General features: G+C 38.3%; 1 protein-coding gene across 4 annotated transcripts in view; it reads left to right on the plus strand.

Annotated features, from left to right (window-relative positions):
* Positions 1 to 16,081: 16,081 nt before the first annotated feature.
* The window catches only part of LOC139144837 (sodium/glucose cotransporter 4-like), a 44,795-nt gene continuing 41,035 nt past the window's right edge, over positions 16,082 to 19,841 (plus strand). The window contains exon 1 of one of the 4 annotated variants that reach the window (XM_070715632.1): positions 16,082 to 16,362. In XM_070715632.1, the coding sequence (XP_070571733.1) occupies positions 16,279 to 16,362 (84 nt within the window). In that variant the 5' untranslated portion in view covers positions 16,082 to 16,278. Of the gene's footprint in view, positions 16,363 to 18,428; positions 18,638 to 19,841 lie in introns of those variants that run through there. The other 3 variants (XM_070715631.1, XM_070715634.1, XM_070715633.1) reach the window with 3 other exon arrangements.

Raw genomic sequence — 19,841 nt, forward strand, 5'->3', positions numbered from 1 at the left:
ATCTGTCTGTACAATTGCCATCTGAGCTACTTATAAAAAACAGAGGTCCATTCGATGTTTCTCTTTGTACGGCTGGCGTTCTTCTTGGAAATTTTCAACCTTTAATTCAAGTGCATCGACTCTTTGTTTCCCACAGCACACTGTGCTTGCGCGATTCAGTACTGTAAACCGGAAATGATAGGGGAATGAGCGTAACTAATGGAAAGGAGCCTGGGGAGATGATTTATTTTCATTTTTCGTAGTTACAACACAGTATAATATTTTAGAGCCTCTACTGTTGGCAAGAAATATTTTGACCTCTAATGCAAGAGCTTACCGACGACACACGCCAACTAATCCGACTAGCTCTCACTGGTTTATGCATCCTCCTCCCTCCTTCCCTCCCTCCCTCCCTCCCTCTCCTCTCTCTCTCTCTCTCTCTCTCTCTCTCTCTCTCTCTCTCTCTCTCTCTCTCTCTCTCTCTCTCGGAGGGAGAGAGAGAGAGAGAGAGAGAGAGAGAGAGAGAGAGAGAGAGAGAGAGATTGATTCCATGTTCTAATCTTTATTCTAATCTTTATCCGCAAGATACATTATAGCTTCCATTTTCCGAATAAATCTGTTAAGGACATACTGCCTCTTGTTACTCTTTATCCAAGTTTACTTACCATTTAAAAAACCCAACACTTTACCATAAGTAGGTAGGTAGGTAGGTAGGTAGGTAGGTAGGTAGGTAGGTAGGTAGGCAGGTAGGTAGGTAGGTAGGTAGGTAGGTAGGTATGTATGCATGTATGTCAATCTGCTAGGCGTGAATAATTATAACCAAACTAGGGAGACTGACCAAGAGCCACACTGATGGGGCCGCGTGGTCAACGACCCAGAGACTCTCTAGCTCTGTGTGGAGAGTGTAGGTAGGTAGGAATGTAGGTAGGTACCTGTGTATATGTACATTTGTAAGTATCTATCTATCTATCCATCTATCTATTTATCTATCTATCTATCTATCTATCTATCTATCTATCTATCTATCTATCTATCTATCTATCTATCTATCAATCCATCTATTTATGAGTGAATGTGTCTATGTATTTGTGTATGTGTGTGTATCCGTGAGTGTACTCCGAAGATGATTTTATTCTGCCCGATAGATATGCCAATTTTTTTTTGAAAAAAGTTAATAATGGAGTTTCTTTTTCATCATTTTAATTTTTTGTTTTATTTTATTTGACTAGGAACAACTAGCTTGCGCCAAACTACAGTTCCAGCCGGAAAAAATAAAAAGAATGCGATACAAAACACAGAACCAAAAAATAAATAACAAACAAGTGACCAAAAAAACTGAGGAAAGCAAGCAAATTTAAGACGAATAAATCGTATCTGCGGAATTTACCATACCTACCACTAAAAACATCAAAAGTCTGATTCTATAAACCTGTATTTAAAAATTTCATAGATCGTTGTAGGAATGCATACGAGCGCACATTATTCTAAGATACTGTTAGGTTGAAAAAGCTGTACAGAGCGTAAACAACGGGACGGTACATTAAAACATATATTCTCTAAAACAGAACATTTTTAAAAAGAAAACATACATTTATAAAAGAAAGTCATACCTAAAAACTTTCTACGCTCCTGTAAAAGCGGAAGTTTGAAAAATGTACAAAGTGGCTTGTAGTTATTTGATGCGTAAACCATGCCAACTCCGCCACACAAGTATTTTACAAATTTACACTGAACCCTTTCAAGTCGATTGATAAGGTAATGTTGATGTAAAGACCAAGCCTGACTGGCTTACTGAAGTTGGCTCCTTACAAGTGTTATGTATAAAATCTTAAGGATATTCACATTGTAAAACTTGCTAGAAATACGTTTGATAAAACCCAATAATTTAAAAGCTTTGAGAGTGGTAGCATTTTATGTGGGTGGAGAAATTGAGATTGTGAGTGAGATGTACACCGAGATCTTTAACTGATGTCACTCTATCTACAATCTCACCATTAAGTGTGTAGTTATATATATGAAATAGGCACTTTTTTGTTCATAAAAGAAATTACCATGCACTTTTTACAATTTAGTTTCAATTTCCATACCGCACACCACCTCTCAATGTGTTTTGAGATCTTGTTATACTAACCTGCAACCCTCAGTATCAAAACTTTTTTGTATAATTTTGAATCATCTGCATACAGCGTCATACACGGATGTGTTGATGTCATTTATGTACAATATAAATATACGGATGTGTTGATGTCATTTATGTACAATATAAATGTACGGATGTGTTGATGTCATTTATGTACTATATAAACAAGAGAGGACCTAGTTGGGATCCTTTGGGGGCAAAAAAGGTAACGTTGCACCAGGAAAAAAAATGACTGTTAATTGTTACCCGCTGAACTCTGTTTGAAAGATACGAAACCAATGAAAATATTGCCATTGAAACCACAATGTGAGAGTTTATAAAGTAAGAGCCTGTGGTTACCTGAGTCGAATACTTTGCTGAAGTCGAGATAGATTGAGTCAACTTGGCCCAGATTATTGCGAACAGTGGAAAAATATTCAGTGTATAAAAAAAGATTAGTAACAGTGGAGCGGTCTTTTACAAAATCATGTTGATTGATATCAAGTGAATTCTGTACATAATTGTAAATGAGAGGAAAAATTGCTTTCTCAAAGCCTTACCGAAGACTGGAAGAAATGATATTGAACGAAAAGTTTTGACCTCATTTTGAGACCCAGATTTAAAAATAGGAACAACGTTGCCCCTTTAAACAAAGAGGGGAAAATACCAGTTTGAAGTGACTTGTCAAAAAGTGAGGGAAAACGCAAGTTGTTCAGAGAACGCACGATCAACTCGGATGGGAATCCCATCTGGACCAAAAGCTTTTCTAGGATTTAAATCATCTAAAATATATGTCACTTCTTCGACTGTAAGGATGATGTTAAACAGTGATTTATTAAATTTTTGAGTTCAAGAAAATCACCTCTGGTATCTTCAATATAAACTGACTTAAAATATGTGTTAAAAAGCTCGGCCATTTCAGATGAGTTTACAGCACTAATGCCATTGTAACAGACGTAAGCAGAGATCGGTTATTACATCAGGAATGTGCAAGAGAAGGGGATACTACGACTTGAAAAAACCGAAACACGTTGTTTATATATACAATTGACGCCAGTAATGATAACATATGCGTCTATGAATAGAAAAAATGATAGGTGAATTTTATGATGTGGAAAAGACGCAATGCATTTGATATGAATTTGAATGACAGTATACTTTTGTGTACAAAGACATTCAAATTTACAAACAAATACAAAATTAGGAATTCGAATTTTATTCTTCTAACATTTTTCACATCTCTAGTATAAAACTGAAGAACGATGTAAATATTACCGTGACGTAACTAAAAGTTTAAGTCAGAGTGTTCTCAGAGTCCATACAGAAGTCATAATAGTCGTAGTTGTAACAGTGATGTCAGGCCAAGTCATGCAAGAGATGTTTGGCTTTCTGAGGAAAAAGTAATATGATCGAGATTGTCTCTCTGGAAATATGCCAAATGAAAAGGAAAGAATAGTGCGGCTTAGGAAGTAGGAATTGTCGCTAAAGTATCTGTCAGCAGCAAATATTTAAGTCCCTATCGAGAATACCTCTTTTCACAAATAAAGCATAAAATTGGATCTAAACAGTCACGATTCGTACACTGCAGTGAATTATGATCTTTACATTGTCGTATTTAGTCCACACAACATCGTGTGCCAGGCATTGGGGCGTTATCTAAATAAAAAGGAGACGAATGTAATGGTAGCCTGTATTTATATTTGGAGTACAACCTGTGACGACAACGCCTGGCAATGAAATAAGTATCCGTGCATACAAAAATTACAGTCGACATGCTGAGACCACAAAAGTTTTCGTTTATAAATATTTGCAAAGACTACCCTCATCTTATTTTTTATGGAAATGTAGAAAATGGTTCAGAAAACACGAGAAAAACACAGGTCTGATACAAGGTTTCGTAGATACTATGAAAGCCGATATCAGTATCTGTCTTCTGTACATCTGGCTGTCTTTTATAGCTACACATGTTACATACATGCATTCATACGAGCATATAGGTAATTTACGTATACTTACAGTGATAAACCGATCGGCTCGAAGTTGTACGGCTCCGCGAAAAACACTCGTATACGATGACGTCAAACAGCGAAAAATACCATGGGATTATATATAAAAATGCTATAATATGATTATGTTACACTGTGTAGACGTTAACGTTTTTAACGTAATTATCATAAACATGTTAAGCAACTGAGACATCATTTCACATATAAAAATAAGTGAATCATCTTTGTTATAAAATTGAGACTTAATTAACAGCGATGTTTATAATGATAGGCTGATAATTACGTGCTATTTTCATGTACTTTTTTATCATCTTTCACAACACAAAATGTTGGGTGATACAGTAAATGTCGTCAATGAGCCAAATATTGAATCAAATAAAGCTCTTCACACTCAAATCTTTGCTCACAGTTCGTCCCTTTCTTGACGTCTTCAATTTGTTTGAACTGGTTAAAATGGGAACAAGCCAAAGGGATAGAGCATAGTAAATATGAAACAGTTTGCGTGACAGTTGGGTTTTTCATTCACTCATGATGGAATAGGTCATATCATAGGATGAGAAATATTTATTATTGTTCAAGACGAGTTAGAGCTCGAAATATGAATATGGCCTAATTTTATTTTTCATGACGTTCTATCAAGCTTTCTGTGACGTCATTGCATTTATTCTTGTAACCGAGTGTATCCTCCTATACCCTTGACTAGAGTGATAGTATTGGAAGTTTTATCTCAAAAATTGTCGCTGACAAAAACAAGAGTGAAGAGTGAAGGACATCAACGGTGTGTGGATCAAAGTCGATAACAATGGCGTTGTTAGCGATGTGTCAATGAGTAAAGATGGTATACTCATAGGCATTGGGAAATCGTGTGGACTTTGGTACAGGGACCATTACGATTCAAGCAATTGGATTGGAGAAATTGCAAACAGCCGCTGTGTAATATCAGTCTCTTTCATCAAGTAGGGTAAGTATGTACTTTTCAAAATCGTTTTATTATGATATTTGAATGCACTGATGTCGTCTTCCGTCTTCATACTATTTTTGATGTATGACATATATTTCTTTTTCTATTTTCAGACTTGATATCTGACGTCTTCTAGATAAACATACGGAAATCGAAAAAATATGACAGTTGTCATTTGATTGATGGTGGCGGTACCTTATAACGTTCACAAGTATGTGACACTTCCTGTGAAAAGAAAATTACCCTTCATCCTCAAACGTGATTTAGCAATTATTGTCATTTTGCGTCACATTCCTCCTGAATTGGAATTGATGAATATTGACAAATGTATTTCAGTTGATTGACATCCTTGAATAAATGCATGCCTTGAATAGCCTAGTAAACTGAAAGTTATTTATTTCAATCTCCTTGAACAGTAGTAGTCTTTATTGAGAGAACAAGATAAGACAAAACTCATCGTACGACATAACATATCACACACATTTAAGCATCACTATCTAACGAGACATGCGATAAGACAGAAGACAAAGGATGAAAAACACAAACATTATTCTAAATCTCTACCTTTAACCTATCCGAACATAATCATATATTGCTGAAAAATTCGACATCGACCTTTAAATATCGGCATTTGTCCGTAAAAGCAGGCGCATACTTTCAAATGTCGCTTAGGTCACAGTCCCTGCGCAATGGGTTTAGAAACACGGTTGGTTAAGCTTGATATTGATAAACAATAAGTGACACCTTAGTAAATGTTGTACATGTTATTTACATGTTATTTTTACCGTTTAAAGTGCATCATTTTCACATTTCCCATGCAGTTAAAATATCGCAAATTGGAGGTCGCTTTACCTTCAAACGACTTCAGACTCTGATTTGTTTTAAAATTTTAAGTTTTGTGTATACTGCACCTACGTGTGACAAGTATAAGAGGTAACAAAATTGCTGCATTTAATAATCCAACAAACGATGTGAAATCGAAAAAGAAATGAGTGTTCAATATGGATTTTAAAGTTGACATTTCTGAATCAAGAGTTTAATCCAAGTTAGGCAAGTCGTTCGCTTCTCATTGGTGAGAAAAGAGATAAATTCCGAGAACAATCCATATCATGCCTTGTCCATGCAGTTTGGATAACTAGACCGATGGTGGAGGGACTGCAGTGCTAAGGTGCAGTACTGATACGTTGACTTCAAAAATGTCCATATAACTTTACATAAAAGCGTCCCATTACAGGCTCTGGATATTGTCAGACTTAGCATTGACCGCCTGCCTTACTGTACCTTTAGCAACTGGACATGTTTGAGGTCAGGGACATTTTCCTAACATATGTTCGTATCACTAATTTCAATATGTATCAGTGAACAGAGTTCTGTAAACGTATTGTAGGCTTCACGGACATTTGTCCCTGCAAACACACAAACGATGGGAGCAATACAACAGGAAAGGGTGAGTTGATTTTGTGATTTCACAGAGTTGAGGAGGTAGGCCTATAGAAAGCAGTGTCCATGTATTCACATCTAGCATCTTGCTTGAGGAAATTACTAACATGTAAGCTTAGATTGTTTGTTGCCAATCACTGATTTTCACTTTGGTGATCGAGAAAAAACAAGTACGCCACCAATACCGTGTGGTGGTACTAACGCTCTATGACTGACAGGCTTCTATTGCCATATATGGGCATATGCAAATTTACGGGGGCTGAGCAATCTCCTTTCGTCACTTTCGTCGCAGTATTTGTTTAAGTTACCCCTTTGCACATATAAGAGTTGCATCATTAAAACAAGTGGGATGTGAGAACTTTCAACTAGATAGGTCAAACTTCAATTCAAGCACGTCCGAAGTAACCATTTTATCCTCAAAACAGACAACAATATTTACGATAACTTCGACCAAAGGATACATTCCCAAACTCAGTCTATCCAGTGCACTCATCAATAAGAGCATTAGAAATATGATCAATCCGAATTCCTCTCTTTTCTACACTGAACTGGAAACACATATATATCTGCCAGAGAAAGAAATCAATGAATCAAAACCAATATAGGCCTATAGTATTATTTATCATATACCCATGCCCATATTGCTACATCCTAGTGACGTTCAACGTAAAATATCAGCCGTGATATTTCACGGTAAACGTCTAGATATGCACGATGAACGTCATCAGTTTTAGAGTTTTCCCGAACTACATTAGCAGTTTGTTGGTAAACAACGAAAACAACAAAATGGCTGCCGCTCCCCGCCTGCGAAGCGATGTCGCCGACGTAAAAACTTGAAGGGCTTCGAGGAACACGGGTATTTCTGGTTGCAAAATACGGAAATATCACGTTGAGTCTTGAAATGTTTTCCCATGGTATTTTTTGGTCAAGTCGTAGCAAACATTCTGCCGTTCGCACGGCGCCGGCAATGTGCACGGTCTCCACTAAACAGGTAGTGAGCGCGTGGCGTGACAGCGATGTCGCGCGCGCGACGACTGTTGACATGGCAACTCTAAAGGTAAACTAACAAAATGGCGTCCCCTCACCGCGCGAGTTCCGTGCCGTACGACGACCGAAATCAGGATAGATTTAAAGCTGCAGCAGTTTTTGATCGGTTACAGTTGTAGCATATTGCACCTTAAAATGTTCCTTCTGTATGACGATTTTTGTATCCCGGTGTCTTTCTTCTTGGGTTTCATTGAGATATGGACGACTTGCAGCGATGTCGCGCGTGATGTTGACATCTTCGTCGTATACTTTATGAATGAAGCCTGTTCACATAAACATTCTGATATTTATGCGCAAGGCGTAATAAAGTAAAGCCTCAAAATTTAAGGTTTTTCGTTCTATTAGTAAAAATTCCCTAAAATTATGGGCATGGGTATATGATAAATCGGTTATTACCCAATATCGCCTGTTCCTGTGTCGTATCAGCATGAGTGTCATTTGTGCTGCGTCAGACACTCGACTTCGTCTCGTGTCTGACGCAGCACAAATGACACTCATGCTGATACGACACAGGAACAGGCGATATTGGGTAATAACCTCTAAATATTATTGCCTGAATACATGGGTTTAGGTGCCCGAGAGCAGGAGGTAATTTGCCCGACGCCAGAGGGGCAAATTGTCTCCTGCTGCGAGGGCACATAAACCCATGTATTCAGGCAATAATATTTTTACTACATGCCTCTTCACAGTTAATCTATATGACATTTATTTACAAGCAGGGCATTTTCAAACAATTTTACTATTATCGACCAGCATCAAACAGATTTTAACGAAAGTCAAAATAGATATTTTACATCTAGCGTTAGGCGTCTACTTTGACGTCGAAAACATCGAAAGGCTTCACTGTCCCGGGTAACCATGGAAACCGGTCAGTACATCGTTCACCGACCCGCTAACATTCCGGATGCTCCTATTCGAATCAATGCACTGATTTGCATTCACCTCGAGGCATGTAATAAACGATTACGAAAAGACTAAGGGCACTTTAAATTGTAAACTTCGATTGTCGATACTTGACGAAAGCGAGTACGGTTATTTCACCAAGCAGAAACAACGTTTTCACGGATCTCAGCGTACTGTATACATTCAGAGAAGTAATGGTGGACGATTGCATGTGAGCCAGATGAATACAGTGAAACGAAGTCGTATAACCTGCGAAGAATTGAAAGTCAATGGTATATAGTTGCCGCCATCATGTTCATGATCCTGCAGAGAAATCGATAGCCTTTCTAACCACATAAGTAAAGACACATTTGAATACTCTACCTAAAGGCGACAGGGTGTCAGACTTGCATTAAACATTCATCAGAAGTTTGTTAAGCCTCCCGTCTTAAGAACGATATTCTTCCTGGTATTTCTATTACGAACTCGCTCAAAGAATAGGAGGATTAATCAAGTTCTCCACTGACCAAAAAAGAGGAATACGTATTTATATCATTGAAATGTCAAATAGTATGTCCATCGAAAAACTCCTGTAACATCAAAGTGAAGATCGTTCATGTGTGGGAGACAGTGATAGACATTGGCATGGCATGTCAGCCCCACACAGAGTTGTCACAATTTTATGACTTGCGTTTGAAGAGAAACAGTCGTCGGAATTGCGCCTGTGCGAGTTTCTTGTTCACAAACAATGTATTTCGTACACGATACCTAGATGCGCCACATCATCTTAGCTGCAACATCTAAATTATACAACGTAGATTATGACGGACATGTTTTAACTTTCACAAATTTAAATCACTATCGTACCTTGGATACTGTATTTACATCGGTCGTATGGGTCACATAGGACTTTTGAGCGCAGTTCCGACGACTGTGTCCCTTTCAAAGACAATGCCATAGAGGATATTCAGTTAGAGCATTTTGCGACACAAGGGGCTGAAAAACCTGATTCTGTGATCACCATACTGTAAATTATTGATGGATATAATACGCCAGGATTTTTGGACAGTCGTTCATTGTCAACAAGTATTTTAGAACTTAAATATTTCTCTCCAAAGCTACATGTGCCTGGCGTGTTATTCTAAACAGCATGCAAACAATTGCATAGCCTGTAGTTTAGGAAGCAGCCACATCTTTCAAACTCTCGGCATTAACTTTTCTAGTAAATGGGGTGAAAAAGAAATGTAAAGGTTGTGTAAAGGACCTGGTACAGAGTCTGATAGATATATTTTTAAATATTTTGATAGAAGAAAAATACTGTTTGGAGTGTACATGCCAATCGTGATACAGAAAGAATGAGTATTTTTTCATTCCTTACTAAAAGTACAAAATTCGTGGAAAATTAACAAAACATTGGAATAAGTATCTGATTTATTGAGGCAAATTTAAACCATAGTCTTCCTTTTGTAGCTGAATAGTCTTTGAAGTGTACGTTTCGAGAAAAACGATCGCATAGTTTGTTTAACATTTTACTAGATTAATCATCATACTTGATACCGGGAAATAATTAGCCTGATGGACCAAAAATAGTCAAACCACCATGATACAGATTTTGTTTGTTTCTGTCCTTCAAAAACAGATAAGAAATTTATGGTGCACAGGTCGATCAGGCATTGTTTTTGATGATTTTCCTATAATTATCATAAAAAAATGATTAATAATATTAATAAATTATTAATAAGAATGTTACAGAATATTAAAACTTTTTTAGAACGATGTCGTCTACTTTGTGTAAATACCGTCTGGAAACCCCATCGCTGTGATAATTATGATTATTAATAAATTATGATTATGATTTATAAAATCATCCTTTACACATTGTAATCTGCTTCTGTGAACAACCCTCTGGAAACCCTTATATAGTTTCACAATCTTTGCCAAAATATACAAGTGACACCATTGCCCAGGTTCAGTCTACGGCGAGAGTCACTACACAGTATATATAAAGAGCACACTAATAATAATATTAATATTCATAAACATTTTTATGATAATAATAGGAAACATCATCAAAAACAATGCCAAATCGACCTGTGATGGTGTAAACTATAAGAGAGGGCCAGCTTATATCTTTGAAACTTGACAGATTGCCGGTACAAATCAGGATAACTTTCACCCTTCTCCACATTCCCTGAACACTCAAAAATCTCAGTAACATCACGACAGAGAGCTACATCATTCAAGAATAGGTTTCCATGGATATTTTACGACGTCGGTAAATGGCCAATTTATGACACGCAAAGTTGTACATGCAAAACACACTAATTGCCCACACATCCTGTGTACCTTTGATATTTTCCACATCAACAGAGCCAATCGTCGGCGTTCTGACGAACATTTCTCTTGAATGACGTACACAGGCGACAGAAGTAAATCTTTGACATCAGTAAGGTGTCAAGGGATGCGTTAAAAAAAAGAATACCTTACATGGGAATAACAGAGGGCAAGGCAGTTCCTCTTATTACATTGAAAACCAATCCACTTTAACTTAAAGGATAACGTGATCCTTCGAAAACTTTAAACCAATATTGCTAATGTGAGCCCGCCATATAAATATCCTTTGATATGCGCATTGGGAGAATACTTGCAATTGTCTTATGTTCGTTGAAGAGTTTTGAATTGAATTTTATCAGAACAACACATCGTCGTAAACCACAAGCCCATTTAGGGCAACAGCCGCGGAGCGGAAATCATGCTTTGGCTCAGAGTCTGGAGAATGGAAGAGCAAGGAACGTTGCATCGATTTCCGTTGCTTGTGATCTTCATAAGAACACACTTCCCATACGGTAAATATCAGAAATGTTTTAACGTCCACATAACGGACCAAAAAACACCATAAAAAGGAAAATATGTTTTACGGATGAAAGGGTATTCTTACTTGACGCATACTTTGAGATAGTATTGCTTCCTCAATCCGATGGTGATTTTTGCATATGCTGTTTGTGCGATCTAACGACGCGAAACCTTTGAGTTGCATGTTCAACCCAAATTTTATATACTATCTTAGTTATCAAACAACAACCGAGGATAACAATTAAGGGCTCTTTCTGTAGGTGAAATATTTTAACACCATTCACTCCAACGCACCTTCCTGCCGCACCATCATATATGTATAAAACAAAGAGACGCCCTCCCATTTCCTCTTACAGATACAGCCTATTGAACTGGCATTCAAAATCTCGCGATCGAGTTATCAAATTGTGTATCTGTCACATAAATTACGTGCGTTGGGACTCAGTTATGGTTTGTTACATACTCCGTCGCCAGAGGGCACTATTTTTGAGATGGGACCCACGCCGAAAACCACAAGCTGTGGTCGACAGCTTTCGCACACTGTCACTCAAGCTCCTGTGCTGCAGTTTTGGACTATTTCAAATGAAATCTCTTCTGATACGATCGACATAAGAATCTTGCAAATGTTGCTTTAACTGTTTTTTAAAATTGTAATTGGAATCAATATTCCTTATACTACGTGGAAGGCAATTCCATAACTGCGAAGCTGAGTAATGAAAACTTGTTTGAAATAATTTAGCTCCTCATGGGATAAAAACTGAGTTATTTCCAGAACGTGTATCATAATTGTGTACAGTTTGTCTGGTAATAAAATTTGATGCCAGGTAGGATGGAGCTTGACCCCTTATTATTTTATGCATGAGATTCAGTTTCAGATACGACACTCTTTGCTCTACACAAAGCCACCAAAGTTATTCAAAGTGAGCTGGCCCAATATGTTCCCTAGGGTGCATATCTAGAACAAACCTTATTATTTTATTTTGTGTTGTTTGTAGTCTATGTTTACTGACAACCTTCAAACCTTGATACCAGTAGGCACTGGCATAATCAAAAAGACAATTAATGAGACTGTTGGCAAGAAGTTTACGTGTTTTCCAGTCCAAAAAGTGACGTTTGCGAAACAAAAACTTAAGATAAATGTTTACCTTCTGAATAATTTGTGTGGCCATACTCTCTCCTGATAGTGTTTGATCCAAATCGGCATCCAAATAATTAACGGTATCCTTGGTGATCACATTGGTATCGTTACAGACTATCTCCAGCTTAGACTGTTCTTTTAAGAAATGATTCGAGCCAAAAAGAATTGAGTCCGTTTTACCAAGATGTAAAGTCAATTTGTTATCCACGAACCATTCATTCAAACTTTGCAATTGTAAGCTTAGTTCGTTTTGTATTTTACCAATATCCTTGTCAGAGACCATCAGTGCTGAGTCATCAGCATACAAAAGAAGTTTACAATTTACAGCAGAACACATGTCATTAACATATATTGAAAACAGAATCGGACCCAGTATCGACCCTTGAGGCACCCCACAATTAATCTGATTATTATAAATGATAACATATGATTATTTACGTTGACCACTTGCTGTCTGCCAGTCAGATAAGCACTGAACCAACGAACAGTTTTGTGACTCAGGCCTAACGCTTTAAGCTTATCTAATAAGATCCCATGATCCACGGTATCAAATGCATTCTGAAGGTCGATAAGCACCATCCCTGTTCGTTTACCCTGGTCAGTTTGGTGTTTAATATGATCAGTGATGTAAATCAAGCATGTATCAGTAGAGTATCCTGGTCTAATTCCTGATTGAAATTCATACAGTAAGTTGTTGTTCAGTACGTACTCTTCTAGCTGGTCATAAATTATTCTCCCCAGAACTTTAGAATCAATGCTTGTAATAGAAACTGGCAGATAATTACCTTCAAAAGTTTTGTCATTCTTTTTGTAAAATGGGACAACTTTGGCATTCTTTAAATCATTCGGAACAACTTGTTGATGGATTGATAAATTAATAACATGACTTAGAGGAGCAGCAATTTTTCAGCGCCGTCTTTAATAAATTTGGCTGGAAAATTGTCAAAACCTGTCGATTTAGTGCTGTCAAGAGAGGAAAGATGCTTATAGACAACAGAATCACTAACAACGGAAAGTTTGAAACTGTATTGTACAACTCCTTTGTTTGAGTAAAAATGTTCGACGTGGTCTATGCCAAACTTACCTGACATAGGAGGTAGTTTGTCAACAAGTGAAGAATGCTTTTGTGCTGAAGAAGCTTTGTGCAACTTTTGTTTTATCAAAACAAACCTTATTGCCTATAACCAAGCCAATATTTGTGATAGTAGAACAAGCTATTTTAAGGGGAGCTCCCAAGTTTTTCAAGATTTTCCAAAGCTCTTTGCTGTAATTTCCACAATTGACTAATTTTGTCTTGAAGAAATCGAAATTTTCTATTCAACAGCAAACTGCGTTTACTGGCAACTTCAAGTTGTTCAGTCTTATACTGAAGAAATATACATAATTGTCTCGGCGTCACTCATCAGGAGATCTTGTCTATGTTCCAATTGGAAATCGTCTTCCTTGATGTAAGGCCTGTGGGACTCAATGGATAGCCTACTAAAATTAAACGTGTGAAAACGTGAATACAATAGGTGACGGCGACACAGCGGATATATATGCGATTTGCGTTGACAATATTTTGTATTTGCAGATGCCGTGTTTTCGACGCAATCATTTCTTTTAGAAATCCATCGCCGGCTACCTTCTGCCCCACTATATCCAACGTGTATAAGTGAGGAAGAACGCGGACAAGAAACAGAATAGTTAGTGTACAACAAAGGCAAAAAATCGACGATGCTAAGACTTTTTTTTTCAACAAGGGATAAAAGAAGAGTAGGGTTTTGTAATGACACCCTAAAATGCATCTTGCTTATCGATACAAGTTCCTGCTAAAGTAAAATAAAGCGAACAAACAAATAAAATATGATAAATATATATACAGTTTGAACGTAGGTTTAGATATTTAGATGTTACTGCCATCACGTTGAACAAAAAAATTTGGGCGAGAGACGTCTATGGGGTGCGTAGGCGCTGAGCGGAATAGGAGCAAACGAGCGACAGTACTCCAGTCCAAAGAGCAAGTATACTACCCCGCCGAATTTACCGGTTTGGTTGGCTAACTATGGACAGAGTACGACTTTGCGTTAAGGTAAATCATGGAGCTGAATATTGCCAGCATATTTTTTTTTCAAAGGAATATTTCTCATTTAAGATTTCAAGGAAAGCCCGGTCCCCATACTATATACCGTATTTTCAGAAAGTAGAGAGTCTAAAGTTTAGTATGGTAGCAGTAGTTTACTCGAAGGATAAAGTGGGTGTGTATTTGGGGTAAAAAACCTCAATTTTGGTAATAATGATAAAATTAATTTAAGTCAAAAACTTGAGGCTATTTTCTGAAATGTAATATTTCACGAAAAAAGAGTATATGTAGAATAAAACGATTGTTTTATTTGGCACTATCTATCCTCATTCTAAAATGGCAAGGGTTGAAAAACTGACACTAAAAAAGTTATTAAAATCATGATTAGCAAAATTAAAATGCCTCTTATTCAAAATGAGGGAACTCTATTGCCAAAAAAAATAGTTGCTTTGTTATGTAGCATTTAAAGAAGATAATGTGAAAATTTCAGAAAATTTGACCCTGTCAGAGTGAAGTTAAATTCTTTGGAAATATTGAAATTGGAAGGAAAAAGAAGCCAGAAAATACGGTGATTTGCATACATACATTCGCATAAATTAACACATCTGTATCAGGCAACTTACAACTGCTTGACAAGCTAAAATGTGAACTCAACCAATGTTTTTATCTTGGGTTAACAACTTAATTAAAAATTGAATGAAATATTTGAAAAAACAGGGATTTTTGAGCAAAATACACTGTGTTGGGTGTAGCGCCCCCTTAAGAAAACCATGCTGTATTCCTGGGACTCGTACAAGTAATATATACAAGTTTCAAAAAAAGTGCAGTGAAGATATTTTGCTTTTCTAAGTTACAGCTAGATAAATGGCGGGAGCCACTTGTGGGGCAGGATGACCTTGCTATTTTCGAAACACCTGACATCACTTTTTGGTCTTTTTGCCAGAGATCCATAGATCTTTCTTCCAAGGATTTGACTTTGTTGTGTGTACCGATACTTTGCTGTCTGTTCTGTGTCTGTATTTGAAAAAAAATGACCATGTATTACGAATTTTAACAAATTATCATTAGATTCTGAATGGTTATGAATAACATTATCATTATTGATTATTTTACGTCCCGAGCGCCAATCTACTTTCATGAGTATTTTCGCTCTTCAGAGTCCTGCGACGTCATCAAAGCAAGTGTAGCGTGACAGTTCTGCGCATGCCGTTTAGATTGTATAAACATTGCAAACACTGAGCTGCGCTGCGCAGCTATACAAGCTTCGCCCTGCCTTGTCTCCACTGGGCTGGACTGCGTCACCTTTCAGTGACACGAATTGCAATGCCCTTTCTGTGTATATAAACAACATGCATTATTCATTAGCGTTGCTTGTAAATTAGTACTGGGAGCAGGCTTTTGATAGCACCCTTTGTGATTGATACAGAAATACTTTCTGTTTGCTCCAAAACACATCTTTGCTAAATTTTCAGGGTATGTTTCCATTATTGATCAGGCAGCAACATCGTCGTCATATCTTGAGTACATTAATATTGTCCCTCATTCCTGCCACACACGAGCTACCCACCTCAGTGAAAGTGGACGCTGTCAAAGTGGGCGTGTACTAGGCCAGTGCACTCACACTGGCCATTAACTGGCCGCTGGCTACAAACTAATGAATCGAACGTCACTAGTGCATTTGCGTATGCGTTTGGACTCAATCCTCTGCAACTAACGTCGGACCGGACAGCGGCTGAACTACAGGTCGACGAGACAGATCTTGCACTGCGCAAATCGGCAATACCCAGTAAGATGGCAGAAGACGCAACGATCGGAACTTGGGACACTGTAGTGATAGTGATCTACTTTGTATTTGTACTTGCAGTCGGTCTATGGGTAAGTGGCAACTTCGTATGTTCCCTTGTTAGTCTGTCTCTCTTCAAACCTCCAAGGAACACTGCAAGACAATTGTAAAGACACATACACTACGGTAGCAGGAGTACTCGGTCTATCCATGGAGGTAGGAAGAGACCTACCTCCATAGTCTATCTGTGTACTGCGTGTTATTGATAGTCAGTGAATGTTTTGTTCTTTAATTATGTAACGTGGTCCAGTGTTTTGGGTTTATTATGGTTAATAATTGTGACTACCTGACCCTCCCGAAGGCTCGATACAATGCTTACACTGGTGACAAACACAAACAAGAATCGCAGCATAATCCCGATTCGATTTTCGATTTATAACATGTTGACAGTTAAACAGAATCGATTTTTGAGCTTCGTTATTTTTACTCATTGTTTACGTTGTTTAAATATCCGCTTGTGTTGTGCATCGTGTTAGGTCGTACACGACCGACCAGAGACATGTCACCGGTCCCGATTGTGTTTTAAGGTTTGTGATGGCCTATGTGCGTCATATTATGCCCGCGACGTAACGCAGAGTAGTCCACACACAGCAGATGTCTCTGCAACAGAAGAGTTCACAGTGTAAACCCCGAGAGTGGAATGGGTGTTGTCACCTCCTGTTTGCGGTCACTGTTTGTATCGTCTCTGCCATCTTTGAGGAGAGTGATCCAGAATTTTAATATTTCACATTGCTTAAGTAATTTATACATAGAAATTCTGTCACGTTAAACTACTATTTTAAGTACATTCAAGAGAAAGGGGGAAAAGGCGTATCGCGCCGATCTCCTTACATTTACAAACTTGATTCTGGTCCCAAGGTTTGCATATGGAAAAAGTAAATATGTGAAGAGTTTGTACTTCGCATCTATGCTATCTTCATGCACTAAAAAAAAGACTGCCTTGCTTTGCTGCAGACGTCGAAGGTCAAATATTGACCTTCCCCAGCGTTGCGCCTTACGGTAAATTATTTCAAAATTTCATTTGTTTAAAAAAAAATTGGATGGAGCTTGTCTTGTGGACTTTTGCGAACTTAACCTAACATACAAAAAGGTACATCATGATGCAATGCGTATGATGAACCCCGATTCCCTTTCAGTTTCAAACACGAATACAGCAATTCCCATGTGCGGTACAAAATTTGGGTATGGCGTTGGCAAAGACTGGGTGTTGTGGAGGCCTGTCTCTTCTGGGAGCCAATCAGACGACAGCATATTTTACTGTTTGTGGTAGGTCCATGCTTCAAAGCCGCTTCGCGACTGGTACGGCGCGAGTAAAGTCACCTGTCATAGAGTGCGGCTTGTGTCATAAACGTACAGAGTGTTTAAAACGTGAAATATCGTTTGAAAATTGTGAAAATTTAGAACCTGAGCGTCAGTGCCATGCGTTATTTCTGTGTTATGTATGTGCTTGCATGCATAATGAGCGCTCTGTTACGTAATCTGGTTTAATGGCATACCGTTAGAAATTAACCATGATCGCTGCGCTATTGTTTTGCGGTCGATAAGAGGGCCTAACTCAAAGTGGAAACATCAATCCCTTGTTGTGAGGTATTAGGCCTAATGGTGAGGGCGATTTTCAGTGACCGACTCTGCTATAGGCCTATTCTCACTCGGGTTTGTCAAAAATTTTCGGGACACTTGAACAAGAAAGCCCGCTCTGTGAGTTTCAGCTCGGGCGAGCTTTCACTTGGCCTCAGTGGCTTGCTCAATGAAAGCATATAATTACAAAACTTCAATCCGCGTTTTTAAGTCTCAAACATATTAGGCCTATAGGCCTACCGATCTTGACAGGCCCACTCCCTATTCTGGGCTTGGCTTAGGCTGGTGCCAGAAAATCCGATCACGGTGGGGAAGGTGACCCGCTTACAGCTTTAGTTTTCACACGGATTGACCCACTGCAGTCTTCTTTCCCACAGTATGCCAAAGTGTTATGTAACGCCAACATCATGGTACATTCAATTTACGCATGTACGTTACAACCTGCAAGCGTCTGTCCGAGCTCCACTCGCTGTTGTTCCAATGATGCAATGCGTTGTGGGAGGACGGCAGGTCGTCGACCTTTTTAGCAAGATGGAGCCCGGGCCGACAGCATGCAGCAGTGGCTCCTTTGGCGGACGGCCGGCTCCGTTATTTTACATCTAGCGTCAATGAAGTAGCAGGGCCGGTACTGTACTGTATAAGTGTGGGTCCAGTCCATGTCATGACAGTCTATGCCATGCTGACAGCTGCAAGGCAGGGAGAAATTTGTAGAGGGGCAGCACTGAGGAGGTGAGGCCGCTTTGCGTACCTATTGACTTGTCATCGTCATTCTCCACTGCACTTGGAATATGCTACATATAGTGGTAAACATGCGCTGTGATAAGAACTCTACGTGCTGCGATGGAGAATGACTAGGTGTATATGTATGAGAGAAAGAATTAAATCGATCGGTTGAACCAGCGGAATATGACTGTTTCTATTCAATTTTGTATGATTGATATCTCCTTTCTGCCAGTGGTGAGGCTATTATTTTCTAAACCACGATGTAAGTTATCTGCTATACATGTAGTGCTAAGTTCTCCGACGTCGACGGAAACAAAAATGCGAAATTGTGTTTATTTCAACTGTATGTCAATTATTTTACGCTTAGGGCCCTTACAACAGACTGCCGTAGGTGTCTGAACCACAGGGGATTCAATCTCCGATGATGATGATTAAATATTTAAAAATGAAGATAAATAAACATATATTTGGACTCAGTAAATTTGTTGTTATTGTTGTTGTTATTGTTGTTGTGGTTGTTGATACTATTTGCAGAAAAGAACAAAGTATGCGCTGCAAATTTCAACACAGCCTAACTATACATGTGCGTCGCAAATTCAATACAGCCTAACTATACATGTGCGTTGCAAATTCAACTATACATGTGCGTTGCTGCCTAACTATGCATGTGCGTTGCAAATTCAATACAGCCTAAAGTTAGGCTGTATTGAATTTGGAGCGCATGTGTATAGCATGGAGGTAGCTTACCTCCATGTGTACAGTGAGGCTGTATTGAATTTTGCAGCACATAATTTGTCCTTTTCTGCAAATACTATCAACTACAACAACAACAATAACAACAACAACAACAACAACTTTACTGAGTCCAAATATATTTTTATTTTTCTTCATTTTTAAATGTTTAATCATCATCATCGTCATCATCGGAGATCGAATCCCCTGTGTCTGAACTAGCTTTGGGTCCATAGCTGTGGTCTTTTTAACTCCACCACAGGTCATAAAGTCACTGAACATCGGCCCGTTACAAGGCAGGAATCCCCATCTGAAAACACCACAGTTGTGGACCAACCACAGGGAATGGAGTAATTTTGTTGTTGTTGTTGTTGTTGTTGTTGTTGTTGTTGTTGTTGTTATTGTTGTTGTTGATGATGATGATAACGATAATAAAAAATATTAAAAAACAATGTGTCATTCCTTGCTGTTGTTTGTC

This window comes from Ptychodera flava, chromosome 12 (genome assembly GCF_041260155.1).
Source record: "Ptychodera flava strain L36383 chromosome 12, AS_Pfla_20210202, whole genome shotgun sequence".
Classification (NCBI taxonomy): Eukaryota; Metazoa; Hemichordata; class Enteropneusta; family Ptychoderidae; genus Ptychodera; species Ptychodera flava.